Source organism: Vipera ursinii, assembly GCF_947247035.1.
Source record: "Vipera ursinii genome assembly, chromosome: 13".
NCBI lineage: Eukaryota > Metazoa > Chordata > Lepidosauria > Squamata > Viperidae > Vipera > Vipera ursinii.
Genome location: NC_139526.1, coordinates 2,041,901 through 2,067,133, shown reverse-complemented (window position 1 = coordinate 2,067,133; position 25,233 = coordinate 2,041,901). Strand labels below are relative to the sequence as shown.

The 25,233-nt window shown below is 47.6% G+C and overlaps 1 protein-coding gene across 2 annotated transcripts in view; it reads right to left on the bottom strand.

Moving 5' to 3' along the window:
- Positions 1 to 25,233, bottom strand: part of PRKCB (protein kinase C beta) — a gene marked incomplete at its 3' end in the record, with an annotated part of 194,006 nt that overhangs the window by 129,373 nt on the left and 39,400 nt on the right. For both annotated transcript variants that reach the window (XM_083373128.1, XM_083373127.1), the window contains exon 3: positions 5,433 to 5,515. In XM_083373128.1, the coding sequence (XP_083229254.1) occupies positions 5,433 to 5,515 (83 nt within the window). The remainder of the gene's footprint in view (positions 1 to 5,432; positions 5,516 to 25,233) is intronic.

Below are 25,233 nucleotides of genomic sequence, written 5' to 3'. Positions count from 1 at the left end.
TCAGAGCAATTCACCTGGACCAAACTGCCATGCTCCAGAGGATCGTGGAAGATATGAGTTGGGAGGGTTTTAGAGGTCATCTAGACCAACCCAAGTGCAGAAATCCATTAAAACAGCATTGTGGCCAACAGCCCTCTATTGGCCTTAATCACATTCTTGTCCTTCTGAGGACATCATTGCAGCAGTATTCCAAAGAGTTTTGCAATTGGCTTGCAAAAGTGTAAATATAGCAGTACTCAAATTGAAATTCCATTTGAAATGCAAACATTCAGAATATACAAATGGGTTTCTAGATTCTTTTCCTTAATTAAAACAAATATTATCCTCCGGTTAGGTCTTGCCTATTCAGCGTACTTAGAAAGTAGTAGAACGATGGGTTAGAAAATATTTTTAAAACATAGACGGCATTTTACGATTTTAATTGTGTTTGTGATTTATTATTGCCATTGTTTGGTTATTTATTTGTGTCTGCTTTTGGAGATTTTTAACTGCGTGAGCCATCCCAAGTAACATAACTGAGATGGGCATTTATACAAATTGAAGAAACAAATAAATAGTGTGGACAGAAAGAGTTTGAACTATCAAAATTAAGGAAAATCTTGGAACAATGGGCAAAAACCAGCAATATGAATTTCAGCAGGGACAATGAAAAACCCCTCGTGGGAAAGGAAAAATCCAAGCAATAAGATGAAGATGAAGGAGACTGTGTTTGAGCAGTGGTGAAGGCAAGAGAAGAAGCGATGGATGGAAACTAACCAAGGAGAGAAGCAACCTGGAATTAAGGAGAAATTTCCTGACAGCCAAGACAATTAACCAGGGGAACCACCTGCCTCCAGAAGCTGTGAATGCTCCAACACTGGAAGTTTTTAAGAAGAGACTGGACAGCCATTTGCCTGAAATGGTATAGGGTTTCCTGCCTGAGCAGGGGGTTGGACTAGATGACCTCCAAGGTCCCTTCCAACTTTATTGTTGTTGTTGTTGTTGTTGTTGTTGTTGTTGTTGTTGTTATTATTATTATTATTATTATTATTATTATTATTATTATTATTATACTCTCCAACCATATCAGCTTTGCAGACCAGCAAGGGGGGAGGAGATGGTTCTGCCTGTATGGCGGGTGGGCACGTGCGCCCGCCACTTGCACAAATGAAGCTGCATGCACGCACTTGCCTACCCGCCGAGCACACGCACTCACCCGCCACTTCCACGGCCCAGTTCTGAATGGCCTGCAGTCTGTAGTGGGTCATGGCCTGGGGGTTGGGAACCCCTGGACTAGAAGACCTCCAAGGCTACCTCCAACTCTGTTATTCTATGTTCTAAGAACAAGTGCTGGTGAAATGATTAAGCTGATCAGTAAATCCATTACTCGAATTGACTAGAGAAATTGAACTCAGATGGCTGCTGGGCTAGGAGAAGACCCCATTTCTCAGGGGTCAACCTCCAGACTGTGCATGGTAGCATTAGAGGAAGCAACAGTGGTGAAAAATATGGTCTCGCATTTCAAAGTCACTCTTCAGGAATGTGCAATTGTTTTGACTTGCACAAAATCTCATCCTTTACACGTCAGAAATTGTACTGCTTTGCACAAATAATTAGGGAGTAACCACGAGCTCCTGAGGTTTGATGACTATCAAAGGGAAACCTTTTTAAATAACTCTTCAAAATGAAAGATGAAGCTGTATTGTTCTTGGAGTGACATCTTCTGTCAGCAAAAGATGTTCTATTTGAAAGTAAAGACAGATTTCTTGAATTTGACTGGTTAACAATGGTGGATTCCTTGACATATTTTGACTTTTAAATCAGCTAAAACTGGATTTACAAGGCAATAAAATTAGTGTTCCTGACAAAAAAGTTGAAGTAACAATTTGAAAACTTTGTTTATGGACAAAGCAAGTTGGCAAGAGAAAAAATAAATATTTTTTTCAAGATTAACTGAATTACAGGAGAAATATGGCGAAATTAATACCTGAAATATGATTTCTGTATGAAAGTACATCAAACTAAAATGAATATTTTCCTCCAAGTCATGCTGGAAAATGTACATTAACAATCCGTTGAATCACTAACCTCCAAGATGAGAAAAATACCACTGACTATATCAGAAGTAAATTCATTAACCAAGTTTGCCTTAAAAGTAATGTTGAAAACATGAGGATTCACATCTGTATTAAACTGCTATTTTTGATGTGCAACATATAAATATGACATCATTTTTCTTCTTTCATTTTCTTCAAATATAAGTATAGAAGATTTGTTTTCTCTTGCTCCAACATAAAGTGACTATTTAATGCAAAACCTCACCTATCCTATATCCTCCTTATTTATTAAAAAAGTAAAGTGCACACATAATTGCCTTGTAAGTTGTAAATTTAAATAATGAGTGGAAATCCACAGCGATGGTCTTCATGGGGTTCTTTATGGATTTTTCTTTGTAAATAGCAAAAGGAAAACAGGAAAAAAAACCAGCTCCCAGCAGCTATATAAACCTGGAGAAACTCTGCTTAGCCCTCTCCAACCATTAGCCCTCCAGCCTCACCTTAAAAAAATTGGGAAAGGCAAATTCACTTTTGCTTCAGGCCAGCACCTCTCAACCTTGGCAGCTTTCAGATGGATGGACCCCAATTCCCAGAATGCCCAGCCAGCGAGCCTGGAGTTGAAGACCAACCACCTGAAAGCTGCCAAGGATGAGAGGTGATGCTGCACTACGAAAACAGTCCCAGGCCTTAGAGAGCTTCTACCAGTAGGAAATTCCTCCTAATCTCTTTGCGTGTTCACCCTTGTGCTTGCTCTGATCTTAGGGTCAAGAAAGAAGCAATCCATCTTCTCTTGCCCTTTTTAAAATCTGATTTGCTCTCATGCACTTGATGGTCTTCTAACTATTGTATCTCCCAATCTTGCAGGATGCCCCTTTTCATCCATCTATCCGGCATTAAAAAAGCACACAACTCCTCTGAAGTAAGGCAGGCAGCTACCAGTAGTGAAGCAATGAGGCCTTCCCACCAAAACCAGCAATAAGCCACCATCTTTGCCCCAAACCAGCATGTGGCTGTTCTGCCCTCTGAACGGTGGGAGAGGCCCTTTGGAGGCCCTTGGGTGTCTGCCCGCATTCAGATTTGGAACCTGTTGTCAGACACCAAAGACCAGGCAAGACACACTGAGATTCTTCAAAGCAGTTTGTTCCATTGTTCCTCGCCTCTAGACAGAGAACTTGCCCAACTGAAGCAGACTGTTTGCACCGCTAAACATACTCTGAGGACACTTGGGGAGGAGCCATCTTAGCTCTCTTTCTCCCACACAGACTATCTAAGCAGCTGTTCTCTCTTGGTCTCCTGGAATGCCTCCTTCCCTGCCTGTTGGGAATGAGGAACCACGTTCTGCCACCATAGCAGCCCCCCCACCCCGGGAATGGAGCAGTTTGAGTCAACAGAAGAGGCCTCTCCAGAGCATCAGAGATGCCACACTCGGATGGAAGGTAGCCTGGGGCGGATGAGTGGAGGACCCGTCATCTGATGACCCAGAAACTTCTTGACATTGGAGAGTGGCAGCATCTGTCTCTGGGCCAGGAGGTGGAGAGAAGGAGGAGGGGTGCAGGGCCAGATTCCACCAGAAATAAAAAATGCTGTGACCTTCATTCACATCCTTCAAGCACCATCCCTATCTCCAGCACAGAGAACCTGAAGCCCTTGCAGGATCCCCTAATCTGCTCAAGATCGAGGATCAAGTAAACAGGAGGGGAAGGGAGAGAACTGCAGGGAAAAAAATCTCTCCTCCTCCCAACTCCCCACTTCCAGGTGGAAAAGCGACACGAGTGGTGGAAAGAGCGGAGGAGGCTTCAGGCTGCACTCAGTTGACCAGACAACCCACCTCGGTCAACATTTGAAAGATCTGCTCCACACCTGCCTGGCAGCTGTCCTGTGAGGACCATCATCTGGCTGTATTTTGGTCTGTTCATCACCAAAGAGACTAAAAATAGAGGCAGTTGGAGAACAGAGGCTCATCAGCACCTCCCCATCAATCACGGTGGCAGCCTCTGAAATTAGCTCTTCCCCACTGACAGCACATCGCTTCAAAGTGTGTGTGTGTGTGTGTGTGTGTGTGTGTGTGCATCTTGCCTTGCTTGGTGCCTAGAATGTGGATTCTCTCCAGATTTTCTAAAGACTGCTGAAAGCAGAATCTGTGTTTTTATTGTTAAATTAATTGCTGGGTTTCTAGCTCAAAGGGCCTCGAGGTGCCATTTATAGATATGTATAAACGTTCGGAGTATGGCAAAAAAAATGGGAGCATTTGGCTCCAGACTTACTTTTCATTTCCTCCTAAACTTTCAGGATTCTGAATGTTTAATTTTCCTTTTTGACAAGTTTTGCAATTGTGCACTTTCCAATTCAGCTTGAGCAGTCCTCTTTCGTTGCTCCCACAAACGGGTTGCCAAGAGCACTCCTGGATCAAACCATCCATTGCACCATCATGGCTCCATCTCAGATTTTCTTGGCCAAATTCTGCAGCCCCCTCCCCAGCATGGCAGGTGGGTTCCACAGGAAATGGAGGAGGGGGCAGGAAAACGGCCCCTGAACAGAGAGGATCCATTTGGCATGAAAAGTGGACTCTGCCTTTCAGCCTGGTGCGTACTAAAAACAGTATTTTAAAAACCAAACCCAGAATACAGAAAGTATATCTGGGGAAGCCAAACTGCGAATGGGCTAAAGGGGATGGGGGCAAAAAAAAACCACTATGGTGCCCATGGCCATACGGTCAAAGCCTCCCCCCACATCTTTTACACGTCAGGGCTACCCTCCCTCTGCAGACACCCCTGTAAATTAAGAAAAATGTTCCGTGGGAGTGCTGAGATTCACTAGATGTCCTGATTCCAGAAAGGCCTTCATTCTGTTCTCCAGGCTTAGTTTTTCCTTCTTTTTTGCAGATGGATTTGGGCTAACCCCCTTCCCCCTCACACACACACACACACACACACAGAGAGAGAGAGAGAGAGAGAGAGAGAGAGAGAGAGAGAGAGAGAGAGAGAGAGAGAGAGAAAGAGGGAGGGAGAGAGAGAGAGAGAGAGAGAATTCGAGGCACTTGAATGGAATTAAGGACACCAGCTGCAAAAGCTGTTCAAGGACTGAACATTCAAGTCTGTAGTGAACTTTCCTCCTGTTCAAATCAAACCACACAAAATGTGCAATTTTGATTATTTTTTTTTAGATCTCCAAATGAAGCCAACTGGCTTTACCCACGTACATTCTGCCTTTAGGTCATGTAAATCACATGCCCACCTTCCCTCCCCCAGGGAGCGTGCCCCCAAAGCACCCCCTGAGCATTCCCAGTGGGGAGTGGACTCAGGGACTCAACCACAACCCCAGGCTGGCTCTTTTGGTGTTGCCCATCAACTGTCCCCTCCCTCCGTCCTTCTGGCCAGCTCTGCTGAGTTTACTCACGTCGGAGGCAGGACCCTTGTCGGCCCCTGGGCAGGAGAAGGTAACAAACTCATGGCACCTCTTGTGGACAACGAAGCAACAAACTGCAACGAGAAAAGTGAGGATGCAGGTTAATCGGGGGCTCGTGGCAAAGGGAGAAGGGGTCTTCAGTCTGGCCAAGGGATAATCCTTGGGGTACCCCATGTGATCCCTGCCAAGTTGCTTACTGCACTTCCTGCACCCCACATCCTGATTTTGCATTTAAGGTGGATTTGTAAGGCAGAAGTAATTTGTTTTCCTGTCTTTTTAAAAAAAATAAGCTGAATTTGTTTAATTTAAGAATGTAACAAGATTACCCCTCAATTTTATGTGGACTCTGTGTGCGTGTATGTGTGTAAAAACAGACCTTGCAAGATTTTTCTCCACAAAATTCATGAAGAATTTTGCAGAGAAAATCATTCATCTATGTGAATTAGCAGCGAGCAAAGCCAGGCTCTGCAGGGTCTTTGCTAACTCTAGTGACTATGGCCCACAGCCAGGATGGATGGGAACTGTAATCCAAAACATTTGGAGATTGAGCAAAGGGGTCCAAAGGATGCAATTAGATCAAGTTGTTTGTTTATCTGCTACTCTAATCCAAACAAGGGTCTTAGCAGATTCATTTTAATCTAGACTCAGCCCTTTGTGCCCCGGACCAATAACAGAACAAGAGGCAGAGGCTGATCTTTATGTTTATCCAGGGGTCCCCAAACTTATCTATTTATCTACTTTATATGACACACACCCCATCCTACAGAAGGTGACTCTTGGTAGCATGTAATAAAATGATATATTATAAAACCACTTTTATAAATGTTATAAAATATCTTGTAAAACCACTAGACGTTTAAGCAATTATACCTAAATGAAAACAAGATCGCAAGAGGGCTAAAACCAGAGTGTTGTATACATGGTGCAGCCAACGGGGGCAGCCGGAACTGTAGATCATTGGCTGAGGAGGAGATGCAGATGAAAATGGATATACCGGAAAGATGGAGTAACAAATGGGCTTGGCTCTCCCAGTTCAAACCCGTAAAAATCCTTCCTGCAAATGCCAAAATTGGCACAGCCAGCCCTACCTGGGGCCAAGGGCTGCCCTCCAGATGTCTGCAAAGGACTAGCAGAGTCACCCGGGGCAGATTGGGTGCATGTGATCATCTCAGCAATCGATGGATGGATCGGTCAGGCCGTTCTTGCCACCAGTCTGACTGTGGTGAAAGGAAGCCATTCCCTTTACAAGGGAGTACCAGCTGCACCCAGCCCTTAGGAGTCCCCGGCTGCAGCCTAAACGGTCCGATTGGCCCGCAAACTTTGCTGGGCAGGCACAAGGAGGCCAAAGTGCGCAACAGAGAGGCCACCTGGCACTGCATCTGCTCCTGCTATCCCTGGACTTGCTGGCAAGCAAGAGGCCAACAGGAAGAGAGGGGAGAGCATGTCAGACGGTAGCAGGTCACCACTGCACAGCATCCACACCAAGAGCAGGCCTGCATGACAGCCTTTACATGTGATGCAAATCAAAAGAACACGTATGGCAGCTTAGAGACTTTGCTGTGTTTCATGTAAGGAAGGAGTGACAGAGGAGGAATACAGATTTGCCCGATTCACACATCTCTGACTGGACAGTGACTGACACTCTACCAATATATGCGCTATATGTAAGAGAACACTGCGTATCTACAGAAATGCACATGATCCAAGATAAAATCTCTCCAGAATGTATATGAGTCCATATAAAAGGGAAAAAAGTCACATTACCATAGGTGTATATTACAGGCCACCCAATCAATCAGAAGAAATAGATGAACTCTTTGCCAACCAGTTAACAAATGTATGTAGAAAGCACACCACAGTAGTATTGGTAGACTTCAACTATCCAGATGTCAACTGGGTGACAAACTCTGCAGTGAGTGGGAGATCAAACAGATTCTTAACCAACCTAGCCGACAACTTTGTCATCCAAAAGGTGGAGGAGGGAACTAGACGTAAAGCCATACTGGACTTAATTCTAACTAATAGAGAAGAAGTGACAGAGGGAGTTGAAGTTGCCCGAACTTTGGGCAAAAGTGACCACGTCATACTGGAATTTAATATAATGCAAACACTAGCAACAGAAAACAATACAATACTCTTTGAACTTCAAAAGAGCTGACTTTAACAAACTCAGAGAGAACCTAGGAAAGATCCTATGGATGAAAATCCTAAAGGGGAAAACAATCCAAGAACTGTGGAAAACTCTGAAAAATGTGAAAGCCCAGACCAGTACAGTACTACTGAAAAAGAAGAACAAGAAATTCAAGAAGAAACCAGCATGGCTGCACAAAGATCTCTCTGACAAACTGAAAGACAAAAAGGACAAATACAAAAAATGGAAAGCTGAAGCTGATTATCAGCAGACAGCCAGAACATGCAAAGATGAAATCAGGAAAGCAAAGGCTCAGAACGAACAAAGACAGAAATCATGGATAATTTAAAAAAAGTTTATTCCAACATGTTAACAACAACAAAAAAAAATTCAAGGAAACTGTAGGTCCACTAAAGAGAGAAGAAGGAAATAGCAGGCCACAGGGAGAAAGCAGAGCTGCTTAACTCATACTTTGCATCAGTCTTCACACAAAAAGAAATTATAGCCCAACATACCAAAAAAAAAAAAAACCCACCGCAAAAGAGAAATTAGAAACAAAAATTAAAATAAGCAAAAGAATGCTAAGAGGACACCTATCCGACCTTGAGGAATATAAATCACCGGGGCCTGACAGATTACATCCCAGAGTTCTGAAGGAGCTGGCAGATGTTATCTCAGAACCACTGCACCACATCTTTCAAAAATCCTGGAGCACCGGGGAAGCACCTGAGGATTGGAAAAGGGCTGATGTGGTTCCCATCTTCAAGAAAGGGGGGAAAAAACAGACCCAGGAAACTACAGACCAATCAGTTTAACATCAATACCGGGGAAGATCCTAGAAAAGATAATCAAAAAACAGATCTGCGAACAACTAGAAGCAAACAAAGTTATAACTAGTAGCCAGCATGGGTTTGTTAAAAACAGATCTTGAGGGAGGGATGATCACTTAAATATGAGGCAGCAGTGTGCGCAGCAGCCAAAAAAGTTAATACAATCCTTGGTTGCATAAACAGAGGCATAGAATCAAAATCACGTAGAATAGAATAGAATAGAATAGAATAGAATAGAATAGAATAGAATAGAATAGAATAGAATAGAATAGAATAGAATAGAATAGAATAGAAGCTGGAAGGGACCTTGAAGGTCTTCTAGTCCAGCCCCCTGCTTAAGCAGGAGAACCTATACCGTCTCAGACAGGTGATTGTCTAGTCTCTTCTTTTAAAAACCTCCAGTGATGGAGCCCTCATGATTTCTGGTGGCAAGCTGTTCCACTGGTTAATTGTCCTCACTGTCAGGAAGTTTCTCCTTAATTCTAGGTTGCTTCTCTTACCAAGGAGTAGGTTGTGGTTTACCTTGTCAAATGCCTTACTGAAATCTAGGTATACTATGTCCACTGCGTTTCGCTAGTCTACTAGTTTGGTCACTTTATCGAAGAATGAGATCAGATTGGTCTGGCATGATCTGTTTTTAACAAACCCGTGCTGGCTACTTTGTTTGTTTCTAGTTGTTTGCAGATCTGTTTTTTAATTATCTTTTCTAGGATCTTCCCAGGTATTGATGTTAAACTGATTGGTCTGTAGTTTCCTGGGTCTGTTTTTCCCCCCCCTTTCTTGAAGATGGGAACCACATCAGCCCTTTTCCAATCCTCAGGTGCTTCCCCGGTGCTCCAGGATTTTTGAAAGATGTGGTGCAGTGGTTCTGAGATAACATCTGCCAGCTCCTTCAGAACTCTGGGATGTAATCTGTCAGGCCCCGGTGATTTATATTCATCAAGGTCGGATAGGTGTCCTCTTACCATTCTCTTGCTTATTTTAATTTTTGTTTCTAATTTCTCTTTTGCAGTGAGGTTTTTTGGTATGTTGGGCTATAGTTTCTCTTCGTGTGAAGACTGATGCAAAGTATGAGAATACAACATCCAGTTTTGGTCACCACATTACAAAAAAGATGTTGAGACTTTGGAAAAAGTGCAAAGAAGAGCAACTAAGATGATTAAAAGCCTGGAGACTAAAACAAATGAAGAACAGTTGCAAATTTGGGTTTGGCTGGTCTACAGAAAAGAAGGACTAGGGGGGGATAGATAGCAGTTTTCCAGTATTTGAGAGGTTGCCACAAAGAGGGGGGGGGTCAAATTATTTTCCAAAGCACCAGAGGGCAGGACAAGAATCAACAGATAGAAACTAACCTAGGAGAGAAGCAGCCTGGAACTAAGGAGAGACTTCCTCATAGTGAGGACAATCAACCAGCCTTCAGAAATTGTAGGTGCTTCATCACTGGAGGTTTTTAAGAAAAGACTGGACAGCCACTTGTCTGAAAACCTGGCTTTTCGATTTATCAGGCCTGGACTGAAGGGGTCTTAGCCTTTTAAATATTGTTTTAATTGTTGGGCTTAATTAATTAATTTTATTTTAATTTTATATTATCTTTTATATTGTATTTTATGCTGCCCTGTAAACCACCCTGAGTCCTTCGGGAATAGGGCGGTATAGAAATCTACCGTAATTAAATAAACAAAAATAAATAAAATAAAAATGGTATGGGGTCTCCTGCTTGAAGAGGTCCTCCAAGGTCCTTCCAGCTCTATTCCGATTGATCTTGGATAAATGACTGTGTTCCTTTCCTTCTCAATTTCTCAAAGAGAAAGGCTGCCTGCTTTACTGACCCCCCTTCCTCCTCGTGAGCTGAGCCTGCCCTTCTCAGCTTGGCCAAACTGCCCTAGCCTGCCTTGGGGTCCCATTTTGGGAGGTTTTCATGGCTTGCTAACATCAATTACCTTTGCTAAAGTATCAGCTGCCTTAGAAGTCTGGGTGCCTTCGGGGGATGAAAAGGATGTTTAAAAAATCATCTTCCTCTAGTGGCTCATCAAGTAAAGATGCCACAAGGAAGCAGCTACTGGGTGGATTGCATCTGCACGCACACACACACACACACACACACACGCAAACACAAATACACATTGTTTTTAAGACCTTCGCTCCCAAATGTTTTTTACTTTGGCAAGTCTTGGAAATATGTCAGTTTTGATTCTACCAGGGTATCTTATCAATTCCATTTACACTGTTCTGTTTTATTTATTGATGGTTTACATCTATGTACCGAACAAGCAGCTTTTCCAAGCAGAATTTGTTCCAAACAGAGAACAGGTGAGTTGAAATGGGGAATGAGTCCCTGTATTCTCTCATCATTGTGCAAAGGGCGCTAAAACTGAGGAAGCAAATTTCCTCTGTGTTAAAATGCAGGATCCCCTCCCTCCTTTGCGCTACTATTTTTAAAAAATGAAAGCAAAGAAAGGGAGGGAGGCCTCTGAGCTGAGTTTCCAGGTTTTCTCCCTTATACAGTCATGAGTGCAGCTTGTCCCCCCCAATCACCCGGGGTATCCAGAGGCAGAAACAAAGGAGGAAGGGAAGCAAGGAGAGGTTCCCGAGAGACGGCCTGTAAACAGGGCACCTCCCCATTCCCAGCTGAGAGCTGCTGACAGAGCTGTCAGACCCTGGGAGAGCCATGTTTCTCGTGGTGGGAGATCCTCTGTTCTCTGCAGAAGAGAGGAAGAGAGGAGACCAGCCCACTGCAGGACACAGCGGAATGTCTTCTGACAAGGAGACCTACCTATGTTGCCCCATTTACCAATTGGGAGAGGTGGGCTGATGCAAGGGGAGACCCCGGAGGGAAGGAAGCTGTTTGGGGGAGGGGCAGCAGCTGGGATGCTTCTGCCTGGGCAAAGCTGTAGAGCCGAGGGTGAACCTCAGATGGAAAGTCCATGAGGAATGAGGGGGCTTGTTGGAGGTGCAACAAGAATGGTGCCCCACTCAGACCCACCTGCTTGCAATGGCCTGGCACTCTAGTCTCGATCTAGTCAGGGTATGTATTACTCTGCCACGGAGGCAGGCCGTGTTTTTCTCAGACAGGTTCATGTTCTTTTGAATTGCACACCTACCATGTGGAACGGAGGGAATGGGCTCTCTGCGGCCCTCTCTTGGCTGAAATCCTAGCCCATCAACACTGTAGGCCAGGGGTTTCCAATCTTGGCAACTTTAAAATCTGTGGGCTTCAACTCCCAGAATTCCCCAGCCTCAATTCTGGGAATTCAGGTCCACACATCTTCAAGATGTGCCAAGATTGGGAACACTCCGCCAGGAATTATCCGAAACCAAAGACAAGATACAGAAGGATGAAAGAAACAATGTAATTGACAAAATCAACTGTAACCATTGCAACCAATTCTATGTGGGACAAACGTCACATCAATTGAAAACCAGAATCCATGAACACCATTTGGCAGCCACAATTCCTATCCCTAATCTCTACCCGCACTGACACCGAACAGCACCAATTTGATTGGAGCAACATGAGAATCATCGGCCACCTGCCACGCTTGCGAGTTCATCGGAGCCTGGCACTCCACAAGCAGTTCCATCAATGGACACATTGACTCACCACCAGCCTACGAACCCCTCAGGATCCAAATCAACTGCACAGCCAAGCAGAGATGGCACCGACCCCCAACCATCCCACGCAAGTGCCCCCAACCAGCAGTTCAGCTCCCAATGACCCTCAGTTGACATGACCTCCCCATCACAGGGTCTGTCGCAAGACCCTCACCTGACGTGACCCTCACTTGACATGGCCTCTCCATCACAAGACCTACTGACCACACAAAGAAGAAAACCAACAACTGACATCCCTTAAACTCTGCTGAATATGTTACCTAGCCTGGTAACGAAACATTCAGAAACCAACCCACAAGCTCGGAGAATGAACTTCCGCTCTCTTTGGGAACTCCTGCTAGAGGCTCCAGTAATCCTGGGATGTCAGGCTGGGTGTAATTGCGACAGATGAACAAGTTCTTTATGGTCAGAGCTATGAACGGGACCGTTAGGATGAAACGCAGTTCACTCATTCGTGCATTTTGATTGCCTGAGATACTCAGGTCAAAAGATCCTCTGGTGGCCTCCAGAGGATCGTGCAGCTTTCACCAGAATGACAAAAATGTCCGCCCATTGCAGGTGTGTCTGCGGTGTTGCTCAAAAAGACAAAAGGGGTGGAGTTTGGGATGTGACACGGCTGCTTTTAGCAGCCTGATCCCCCGGTCCACTGTTGGGAACATCCTGATGAGAAGCCTCTATGTCAGTGGTGGGATTCAAATATGTGAACAACCGGTTCTCTGTGTGGATGCTGCTTCCGGAAGTCTGTTCTGGGTCTGGGCAGCAAAAAATTAGCTACCGGTTCTGCCGAAGTGGTGCGAACCGGCTGAATTCCACCACTGCTCTATATATTCTTTTCCTTCCCTTGTTTTTCTTTCTCCATTGCTTGTTCTGTTTAGTTAAATAAGAGGATTGCTTTAACAAAATGTGTTCTTTCAAAAGGAAAATAGCAGGCAAAGTTGAAAAGGTTTTTTTGCTGCAGGAATCAGATCATCCATCTCCAATTCTGGATCCCCAATGAACATCTAAGCTCTACAGACCTTGGCTTCCGCTTGGGGTTAAAGGCAAAACCAGCCCCTCTCCTGAGGTCTAGTTATGTCCTAAAGTGGTTTCAACTCTCATGGTAATTACAGAAAGAGCCCCAAAAATATATTAGAAATTGTTTGGAAGGGGGTGTAGTCTGCTGCTGTTAAGTATATAAACAGATGGCAGATTTATCTGTTGCACATAAAAAACAGGCAGAGCTTCACTCACTGTCACGGACACCGTCTTGGCTTGTTTGACCATGCCCTGTGGATGCCCCATTGGGGATCCAGGAAAGCTGTGGTTGTTTCCACCCAATGGCAAAGAATTTTATCCCTGGGAGGGACCTTCTCCTTCCCGGAGACGCTGCTTCAGAGAACCTGCGTTATTTGGATATCTATTTCATCTCTTTCAAGGCTGGTGTTTTGCTTTTCGCTTTTTGCAGAACCACTTCCTGTTTTCAACAGACCATCTCAAGTTTGCCTTTGGGAAAAAGCAGCCGCCCACAAGACCAGCAGGTGCTTCCTTTGGCCCACCCAGCCACGACCCGTGCCTAGCGGTGCCCCGAGACCGCTGCAGCCAGGATGGCATCAACGGGGAGGCAGAAAAGGGAGGCAGGCAGGGGATCCACACCCAGCCACAGTCCCCGCCTGGCTCAGCAGCAGTCCACCAGGCAGCCCAGAACAAAGGCCTTGCCAAGTGACACAGCTAACCCTGGAGCAGAGGCCAAGCGCTGCCCACAATCTCTGAATTCATGCCTAAAAAAGAAGGGTGAAATCCAAAATAAACTCAGACAGATTCAGTTGTTGGCCAGTTAGCAGAAGGCAATGTGGTTCACACTGACAAATGCATTTACACTCCTGGAAACGCCTGGGGCACACTCACCCGACCACTGATGGTGTTTTACTGCAGGAGATGCCATGGGGGGGGCAAGAAAACAGCAGGCTGGCAGGGAAAAGGACCAGAAGGAGGGCAAAATAAGGTGGAAAAGATGGGAAATGGGAAGAAGTGGAAGCCTTTCAAAGGGAGGTTTCTGCCAAGGAGAACTTCCCTCTCCGTCTCACTCTGGCAAAGTCCTGCCTACATTTTCTGGGTTAACCATGCGACACAAGAGAGCTTTGCAAACTAAGATTATTATTAATCAAGTTTAATGTGCACTCACCTCTCCGCTGCATCCAGTGGAGCTAATGAGTAGGTTTAAGGCTGTTGCTTAAATGATATTTAGAGGCATATAATAACAATAGACGTATCTCCACTCCTCCCATTGGATACCTCATCCCCTTCCCCCAGATGGGATCTTGAATGGGTAGAAAATGAAGGACCACCCGGTGGCCTCCTTCTCATCCCTGTTTGTATCTGTGTTACGTACATAAGAGTGATAAGGCTAGAAGAACCCAAGGCCCCTCCCTTGGGGACTGTCCACAGGGCTTGTGTCCAGCGGCACTAGAACGCTCTGAGTGATTGATCGATTGGCTGCTAATGCCAATTCTCGCCTGTTGTTCCCTCTGTCCCTGCTTTTAATCCCTTTCTGCCAGTTAACTGCTTGTGCCTGTTTGCAGATGTTTCATAAATAAACATCAGGCTTTATTATTTTTTAGTTGAGCTGAGTGTCGTGGGTGCTTGTTCTGATCTGGATGGAGTACGCTGGGCATAAATTAAGCTGGAAAGTACCCCCAGTAATTTTCCAACCCACCCCCACCCCCTGCTTAGAAGTTTCCACACTAGAACATAGCCACTCTTTTTCTCCACATGCGCACCGCACCCACGTGCTCACAGCTGCAGCTCTGCAGAATGCACTGTGGTCCCAAGGCTAAGATGTGCTTTTGCAGGTAAAGGTTGAACCTCACACCTAAGGGGGGGGGTGTGAGCTACAAGCAGGCTGCCACGCATCAGCACTCCCTCACACCAGACAGAGAGATTTTTCAGAATTTCACAGTTCAACCAAGTGGAGAGCAAATGTTGACAACACAGATAGTCTTTATAGAAAGTGCTAGGGGGAGCACAGCAGGTTGGGGGATTCTGGGAGTTGAAGTCCACCCTCTTCAATTGGCCAAGGATGAGACACTCAGCTCTGGAATGTTGAAGGGAATTTCACAGAGGGCAGCTTTGCCCAGCCCTGTAATCCAAAAACCTTAACCTGAAAATCCTACTAAGGGATGAAAGGGGTGTGTGGTGGGGTCCTGATATTGGGGCCTCAAGAGCAGGGAAGCCCCCCTCCATACAGCCCTGCCACTTTCATCTTGCCTGGTGCCCCCCCCCCCAAGGAAGATCTTCAGTTCCTGGCCCTCCTTTGCCAATATCCCGATGGGGCATGTGGCCTCTGCCACTTAGCTCCTTCTTATACATCTGTGTAGCCCCAAGGACGGGGCAGGATTCTCATTCAGATCAAAACAGTAGAGCAGATCTCCATTTCTAAGTCACCTGGCCCATTTTCTCCAGGCCCAGAGGGAGGACTCGCCCCTCAGAGGCTGTGCAGGAGCCAAAGGGAGCTTTTGGTACGAAGCCAAAGGGCACCGGAGGGCCACAGGTGCAGCCCAGCAGGCTGGAGGGAAGCAGGCGGTTCAGCTGGGCTCTGGGCAGACCTGGAGGGAGCTGCAGAGTTGGTCGTCTGGAGAAGACCCGGCAGCGGAAGCCGTTCTTTACCCCAGCCTACTTGGCCGGACCCTGGGCGCAGAGCTGCCTGCTACCTTGCATGAGGCCAGGGCAGCTGGTCCACCTTGCCACCGGTCCTGCCCAGTTGTAGCTTCCCGAGCAGGAGACCTCAGCCAGCCTTCTCTGCCTGCCAAGAGAAGGACAAGGGCCCTTCGTGGGGAAGCAGGGCACCTTGCCGCATTTTGCAAATTCTTTGCCCCCCCCCTTTAAAAAGTTCAAGGAGGTTGAAAGGCTTGGCGGACAAGTGGAGGGTGAAGAGAACTGGGATGCCTCCAGACAAAGTCCTCACTGTGTAATCCTCCAGCCTGATTCATCAAATGTCACCACCGTCCATCTGGACCCTTCCCGCCTCCCATTTTTCCAGGGCTTCGTCTGTCTTCTTTATTTCTTGTTTCCACAAAAAAGAAAATCTTTCAGGAGAAAAAGATGGCATGCTGCACACTTTGTTTGGACTGCCGAGGGTGATGTCCTCCTTGTGGAAGCTCCCCCAAATGTTATTTTCTGCAAGCTGAACAGACCGGAACAGCTGATGCCACCCACCCACCCACCCACCCCCAGGCCTGCCAAAGGGGTCCCCTCTCCTTCCTTCAACCCCATTTTGCTGCTGTCGATGGGCAGGACCAGGACCCTTGAAAAAGTCGCTTCCACCAGCGAATGACATGCAATCCAAGAAAAGCTTCCGATTCTCCATATTGATCTGATGTCCTATTTAAGAGGAATCTGGACACTGCAGCAGAGGTTGCTCTGCCTCTTTCTGGGCTGTGGGACCAGCTGCTGTGCTGGTGCTGCTGTTTTCCAGCCCTCCTTGCAGATCCTGCAAGCAGCTCCCAGACTCTGGACTAGTTGCCGGTATAAAGCCGAAGGGCAGAGAGGCAGCGGGGGTGGGGGGGATGGGGGGGACAAGTAAGGCTCTCATTCTCCCCCCTGCCAGAGTTTCTGCAGCATCTCAGAGCTGGGGCTGGCAGAGGGTCAGGCAATGGGTCAACCTGATGTCCCCAAAGGACCTGGGAAGCCCACTTCATGGAAAGGAACCCCCACCCCTCTTGCCTTGTTGCTCCCCTGGAGGAGAAGCCACAGGAGACCGGCCAGGTCTGCTCACACTCTCGGGCCCAGGGGTCTCCAGAGAAGCATCCCCCCCAAGAGATCAGCCGAACAGAGGGCACCTGCTCGAGAGAATTGTGGGCTTTGAGTGGGCTGCTGCTTTTGCAGCGTCTTGGGGGGGGCTTTGTTGCAGCCTGAAGAGGGGGAGCTGGAGGGGGGACTGTTGCCATTTCTGAGCAAGGAACGGCAGGCTATGGCTGCAGTCCAAAGAGGCTACTTTCCAGTTCTGACACGCCTGTCTCCTCTGGGGTATTTCTGAATCAGAACAAGAAGACCCCCATGAAACGGTTAGGAATGATTTGGGGATGTGGCAAGCCATTTTTCATTCATTTGGCCTCTTCTAACAGCCGCAAACTTGTTGATTGCTCATCAATCTTGGAGACAGGAGAGTTTCAAAAACGTGTAATCTATTCTGATTTCAGAATGAAAGAAAGATGACCCTTGTCCCCTGCAGTCCTGCTGGACTATAAATCTCGCCGTGTCCAGCTGCCCAGAAGAGGCTGGCTGCCTCCCCCCACTCTTTGCCCATCTCTGCTGTCCAACGAATTGGCAGCAGCCACTCCCCAGCTTCAGCCAAGAGCAGGCAGCACCTCTGAGGACCCCCCCCCTCCGGCCTTCTTGCCCCTGCCCGGCCCGCCTTCTTAAAAACCTCCAGTGATGGTACGTATACCTACCAAGCATTCCACTGGTCTGTCAGGAAATTTTTCCTTAGTTCTAGGTTGCTCTCTCCTTGATTAGTTTCCATTTATATTTATATCCTTTATATTTATTTCCTACCTTTATTATGTTTACAAATTACTCAAGGTGAGAAACATAAGTAATATGTCATGGTTCCCGGTAGATGAGACCAATTAAAAGAACTTCAAAGCAAGGAATTCTTCCTCAAATAACATTTTTATTTGGCTACAAAAGAACGGCGCATACAAAAGGTGAACCCAAGACTAAATTTCCCTCCCCTTGTTTGCAAAGTTACAACTTGCAATTCCCACCCCAATTAGGTGTCATAAATCACATTCACCAATTAGGAGAAAAGGGGGGTGGGACTCCTCCCAGCTCTCCAGCCCGCCCAAATGCTACCAGTGATGACCTTGGTTCCCATACATGAAATTGTTTTGGCTAACTCAGAACTACAGCCCCCACCCTCATTCTTTCTAAATATGTGGCAACCGAAAATGAAGTGAAAATGGCTTCAGTTCAGGTCGTTGCAGTGTTGACATAATACTCTTTCCTCCTTCCATTTTCCCCACAACCACCACCCTTAGGTGGGTTGGGCAGAAGGGGGGGGACTGGCACAAGGTCGCCCAGCTGGCTTTCATGACTAAGGCAGGGACTCACCGTCTCCCACTTTCTAGCTTAGTGTCTTAACAACTACAGCAAACTGGCTTTTATGATTAATTATCCTTGCCTCTATTTTAAATGTTATATTCAATTTATGTTTAATATGTTTTTTATGTTTATAATATTTTATTTGTACATGGCCTAGAGCTCCTCTATGAGGGAGATGGGCAGTTTCTAAGTATGATAAATAAAATAAATAACTTCTCTTGAAGTTTTTAAAAACCTATATTGGCAGCTATTAAAGTACCAGAAAAGAATTTAAACTCTACTCCCATTAAAGACTATAGATATTCTGGACCACTGGCCATTCAGAATCATAAAAGAGCATCTGAATTTGGCCCAGGAACCAACAGGCCACCAATCTAAGCTCCTTTTCATTGTAATTCTGGGGTCCTTTGAGCAAGCCTGGTTGGACCAATTAAAACCCGGGCTGCCAATTTCTCTAACCAGCAGAAGCTTTTCCAGTTATTCCAAATACAAGCCACGTTTAAGGCACCCCAAATCCAGCCTGGCAGGTGGCTGGGCCGGATCCCTTTGAACCTGCGCTACAGATAACTGGTTGGTTGTATAAGAATCACTACTCATCCACAGGAAGATGGAGAATCTATAGACAGCTGTATTTCCAGGCAGCTAGTAATGAAATCTCCGAATTCAAATGTAGTGTTTCTGAAGCTTAGCAACTTTAAGATGTGTAGACTTCAGCTCCAAGAATTCCACAGCTGGCAATTCATCTTAAAGTTGCTAAGGTTCGGAAACACTGCTGTAATATTGGATCTTCTTAAGCACACAGCCAAAGCGTTTGATCAGAGCAATCAACTCCCGTCTTTCCAACATAACAAGACAGTTACTCGACTGAAGAACTGGCGCCTTTGGGCCGTAGGAACTTCTGGAACCGTTCTTATTTTGAAGCGGTCCATAAATTGGTCTCTCCCTCGTGCATAACTCTTTAAAAATGCCTAACTCTTTAAAAATTGTACTGTGGCTGTCCTCTGCTCTTCTGACCCGGCCTCTCCCCCATGCCATCATGTTTCTCCTGGGTTAATTATCCACTTTTGCACATTTAATCCTTAAGTCACCCTCTCCTTTTATGCTACAAAGAATGGAGTGGGAACCAGCAATGGGTATGTGTGTGTGTGTGTGTCTTTATTTACACTTTTGTAGCAACTGGCAACTCAATGGGGAGGTGAGGAAAGGTATGCCTCCGCCCTTTTCAGTCCTTCAGCATGTTGCCTTTGAAAAAGACAATAGGGCTGCAATGGGCAAGGTGCACTTCCTTGGTCTCTCCTGCCAAGGCTGTGTTCATTAGCCACAGAGCAGGTGCCCCAGGTTAAGGTGTGTGGGAGGGCAACCAGTTCCTTAAACAATCAGCCTTGGCATTTGCTCCCCCCATGGCTCCAGCAGTTTCTGCCCTTTGCAGAATTTTGCACCTATGCAATTTCTCCACAAAAGGTGGCCGGCTGGCATGTTTTCTTTATGCCACACTCCTCATCTGCAAACAGCCTTTTGCAAAGCAGCGCCAAGGCACAATGCACCTTCAGTTGTGGGCCCATTTACCCCTGCAGGAGATTTTAAATTGCACAGGAGCTGGGCAACGAACTGTCACTTTTAAGCCTTTGCCAAGGAAAGCGGGTGGAGTCCTCAAAGGGGGGACAGCGGACCTAACGCAGCCAGCCCAGGCTTCCCCCAGCCCAGAACTGAGGAGAGTGGGATGCAGCGATCAGCCCCCCCACCCCCAGATCCCTGAAGGGGAAACCACATCATCAAGGAAGAGGATGGTATTTCAGATTCAGAAATTCTTTCAAGGATTGACTAGAGGCGAGCAAAAAGGGGTGGGGGCACAGAAATAGGGAGGGGGGAGTCAGATTCTGCACAGCGTCTGCATTTCAGGGAAGGCAAAATCCACAAGATTTTGGTCCTCCAGAGACCCCAATTCATTTCTCGCCCCCCTCCTCCAGGTAACTGATGCTGCCAGCCTGCCAGCTGCTTCTACAAAGCGGGGGGAGGAGAAGAATTATCTCCAACAGCAGAGGCAGAGACGGCTGCCGTGTGGGCGAGAACCCTGACCGCCATGGACCCCGCACTGCAGCACCACATTGGCCTCCAGCCCCCACGGCAGGGCCGCTTTCGCCAAGGAGAACCGATTCACCCACTGCGCTCATCCTAACTAGGGGTGCGGAAGGCTCCCCGGGTACAAGCCGTGGGGACCCAGAGATGCTCTTTGTCTGAGGTGTCCGCCACCTGGGAATGGTCTTGCAACAAAGTCTGACTGGCACCAATTCCGGTGTCTTCTCCTAGAGTGGCCAAGTCAGATTTTCCGCAGGCTGGATGGTGGCATCCCTGGATTCTTGATTGGCCCCAGCACATTCGACAATGTCCTTATGCTGTATTGTTGAGTTTAGGGTTTGATTCTTATTTTGTTGTTTTAATTGTTTATTGTTTTATTTGTTTATTGCAAATTGGTGGAGATCAGTATAACAGAATTGGAAGGGACTTTGGAGATCTCCTAGTCCAGGGGTAGACAACCTTGGCTCTTTTATGACTCGTGGACTTCAACTCCCAGAATTCCTGAGCCAGCACAGCTGGCTCAGGAATTCTGGGAGTTGAAGTCCACGAGTCATAAAAGAGCCAAGGTTGCCTACCCCTGTCCTAGTCCAACTCCCTGCTCAAACAGGAGACCCTATACTATTTCAGACCAGAAGATTGTCTAACATTTTAAATCAGAAAATGCAGCCTTTTGGGAAATGGCACTTAGCACTTAGACTTATATACCTCTTCAGAGTGCTTTACAGCCCCCTCTAAGCAGTTTACAGAATCAGCGTATTGTCCTGAACAATCTGGGTCCTTGTTTTACTGACACTGGAAGGACGAAAGGCTGAGTCAGTCTTGAGCTGGTCAGGATCGAACGCCTGACTGTGGGCAGAGTTAACCTGCAATATTGCATTCTAAGCACTGCGCCCATCACCAGTTTTATAACCAGGGAACTGAGGACTCTTGAACTCACTGGGGTCGGCTGCCCTGCTGGTCTTGGGGAGGATTTTGTTGTTGTTGTTTTGTTTTCAGGCGACTCCAGATGGTGCCATCATAGAAGGAAATGGGGCCAGAAAATGACCCCTGGAGCCCACAGCTGATCCTTTAATGTTAGCAGATGTTCTGCAAGTACAGGCTTCCCACTTCTCCCTGACTGCTCTCCACAAGAGAAGTGAACGCCTCCCCCAATTGATCAGCAGGAAAGGAGGAGCCCTTAAACTGGTAGGAGATCCGCCCTGCTGCTCTTCGGAGGCCCCCCCACACACACACCTCCCAGCGCACCACTGGATTTCTCTAACAAAGTTAGAAAGAGGAAACTCAGAAGCCCCTTTGTCACTATCGCCACCAGCGAAAGAGTCGGAGGCCCTTCGAAGGAAGTTCCTCTAACTGTTATCAAGGGCTATTTTAACCCACAAGGTTTCCGATGCTTCTGTGCAGGGCGTTATTTCTTCCTTCAAGGGAGGGGCACATTTCCCCCCCCCAACTAGGAGGCCAGAAAAGCAACCATTTGGGAAGGGGGCTGGCCATGCCCAGCCCCCGATGGACCCCCCGCAAAGGCCCCTGTGGCCTCCTGCACCAAACCCTAGGATCTTTCTCCACCCTTGTGCCACAGAGACCCAGAGGCCCAGGCACCACCCGCTCCCCAGCTGGTCCTTGCAAGTCACTCTGGCTCCCACGTGGCCCAGAGGCAGGCCCAGACAAGCATTCGGACCAGGATGAGAGCCCCTTCTGTATCATCTGAAAAGCCTTTGCCTTCCCTCTCTCCTTTGACGCTCCTTGTTCTGCCCCTGCCACAGCACCCTGCATCCCAAAAGGGGAGGTGGTGGGCTCTGGTCTGCCCTGAAGGACATCATCTTCAGCGAAGACCGAAGACCATCGCAGGGACAACCTGGGCTAGGCCTTCTCAAGAGGTCTGCAAGGAGCCAGAATGGGAGGGGCTCTGCCTCTACGTGGAGGGATACCCCCCCCCGGATCTGGCCCTCCAGCCCTTCTTCTGCCCAGCAGCCTCCCCAACATCTAAACCTCGCAGAGCCCAGCAGGGATAAGGTCTGCTAACAGGCAGGCATAGCCCTGGGAGCTGGGGAGCCTCACCCCCCCCCATGCAGCTGCCAGCCCCTTCCAGGCTTTCTCCACTCCGGCTCCCTTCAAGGAGCTCCCACTCACCTCCCGCTGCTTCATCTCCCCTATTTAAATCCATTTCACCTCCTTTGAAACGGCAGGCAGCCCTTCCATTACATCAGAGGGAGGAAGGAGGGGAGGGGGGGGAGAAAGAACCTGATCCACTTTAGTCACTTTGCAAAATTATCTCCTTCCATATTACTCTCCCTGCCAAGCAGCAGATCCACCTGACACTCTCTGACACTTGGCAAGACTTGCAAATTATCATCCCGGGAGGGAAGAAAGGAGCCATTAATCCTGCTATTAGAATTTCTCTCTGGCTTTGACAAGAGGGAGCACCTGATTTAGAAGCACCCAACCCGAGTCCTGGGGGGGGGGAAGGGGAAGAGAGGCTGTTGCCAGAGCAACCCCTTGCAAGATCCGCTGCCCCTCTGGGAGGTCCAGAAGTTGCCCCAGTTGCCCTAAGGGAAGGGACCTTCCCAGCAGCCAGAAAGGGGTAGGTGGGGGACTGGCCCAGGAGAGTCAACCCACCAGCAGCAGCACCGGCACGTTTGTGTGTGTACTCTCTGTGCATGCGCTATGTCCTGCCAGACTTAATGAGGAAAGGAGAGATTCAGCCAAGATGACGGCCAACAGGTTGCTTGCGGTGTTTACCTTGCCTCCGTCATCACCGGAGGGCAGCCATGCTCGCCTGAGGCAGCCAAAGAGCAAAGGAGACTAGAAGCATCTTTTCTGGCCCACAAGACTTCTGTCTTCTAGCAAAATGAGTTGCTGGAAAGGTGTTAGTAGCCTGGACTTTGGGCTGCTTCAACCCACCATTTGCTCATTTTTTTCTCTACAAGGGGCTCCTGGCGTTCAAGACAAGAAACCAGGAAGAGAGAAGGAATTATGACTCTGTAAGCAAAGCAAGAGAACAGAGGTCCTGCTAAGTAGGATTCCTCCTGGGATCAGGTGACTCTTTCACCTGGCCATGCAGAGCAGAACAGAGTTGGAAGGGACCTTGGAGGTCCAGCCCCCTCCTCAAGCTGGAGATCCCATATCATTCCAAACAATCCAGCTATGAAAACAAAACTACTAGGGGTGGGTGGGAGGAATATCAGCAGCCCAAACTGTTTCTAGTAGTGTTTAAAGATGAATAATTAACAACCCCCATCTAAAAACCATTAGATGGACCTTCTGAGTGGATGCAGGATCACAGAAAGGACAAGTATAACTCTTCACTCCATTTGTCCTTCTGAAGGTTGCTGCCCAGCACCTTCACACAGATGATCAGGGGGCTGGAGGCTAAGACCTATGGAGAACGGTTGCAGGACTTGGGCTTGTCCAGTCTAGTGAAAAGAAGGACCAGGGGAGACATGATAACAAGTCATCCAATATGTGAGGGTCTGCCAAAAAGAAGAAGGGGACAAGAAATAATGGGTGGAAACTAACCAAGGAGAGAAGCAACCTAGAACTATGGAGAAATTTCCTAAGTGTGAGAACAATCAACCAGTGGAACTCCTTGCCTCCAGAAGTTGTGGGTGGTCCATTGCTAGAGGTTTTCAAGAAGAGACTGGAATGGTATAGGCCAGTGATGACGAACCTTTTAGGGACCGAGTGCCCAAACTGCAACCCAAAACCCACTTATGTATCATCGGGTGCCATTGGGTGGGTGTGGCCAATTGGGTGGGCGTGGCTGCGGTGGTAACGGCAGACTGGGTGGAACGAAAAAGTTCAATCACTCAATTCCAACTTTGCAAGGCCTTTTTTTCCCCCGCAAGAAGTTGAAATTGATTGACTGATGGATTGAATTTTTTTTTCATACGGCGGTGGAGGCCTAAAGCGAAAAGGTTTTATAAAACCCAGCTGAAGGCCTAGGACTGGGGCGACAGTGCATGTGCCCACAGAGAGGTCTCTGCGTGCCACCTGTGGCACACGTGCCATAGGTTCGCCACCACGGGTATAGGCTCTCCTGCTTGAGCAGGGGGTTGGACTAGAAGACCTCCAAGGTCCCTTCCAACTCTGTAATTCTGTTGTTATTCTGTTACTCTGTTATTCTGTTAGAGGGCAACTCTCTTTGCAGACCCGCTCCAACACAAAGGCCTTCCCCCCACTCCCCGTTCTCTGCTGCCATCCCTGAAGCCCTGGCCTGCCCTTGTGGTATGCCACCGTGGCTCCCTTGGGCTTTGCCACAAGAGAACCAGCAGCTGCTTTTTGGGGTGGCAGGCAGATTCCTCTCTACTTACAGTCCATGGACAGCCAGCAACCTTCTGCGTGCAAAGCAGGGCTTCTCCCCAGCCAAGCAAGAACACGAAGTAGGAGGAGGTCCATGAAAAATGCAGCTCGGGGACCCTGCCTGCCTCCCTGCTCCACCCAAATTGTTGTGACTGCAGGCTGGCGTGGGTCACGGATCTGACCCAGAGCTTTCATGCTGGAAGGTTGCTGAGGGGGTATCTGTGCAGAGAAGAGAGGGAGCCAAAGAGGAGGAGAAGACCTTGGTGACAGACACAACACCGCCAGTAAATCTGAAGGCCAACCCTCACCCTGACCAAGCCTTTCTCTACAAAGGGCTGACCAGAGAAGCTATCTTTTAGGTACCGTTTAATCCAGGAAAAACCCGGATGGTCCTCCCTCCATCTGCTTGTTGACCTCTGGGCCCCTCGTGTTATGTGAGTCTGGGGGCTGAAATAAGGCTAGTTTTGACTAATCCTTTATTTACCTAATTTGCTTACATTTCATATGTCTAGACCATTCACCTCCCTCAAAGGCGGACACTTGTCTTGCCCTGCACCTTCCGTGCCCCAAAGACAGTCAGATTGCCTTGGTGCCAGAGTCCATCAGCATCTCCAGTTACAGGCTCTTGACCCCGAGACGTGGCCCAATATTTCGTTCTGGGCCTTTAGCCTCTGGATGCAGCACATGGCGGTCTGGGCAAAGGTCCACCCTGGCCATTTAGGCTCTCTAATCTTCTGCCAGGCGCTTTATTTTGGTAGCCTGGTCAGTT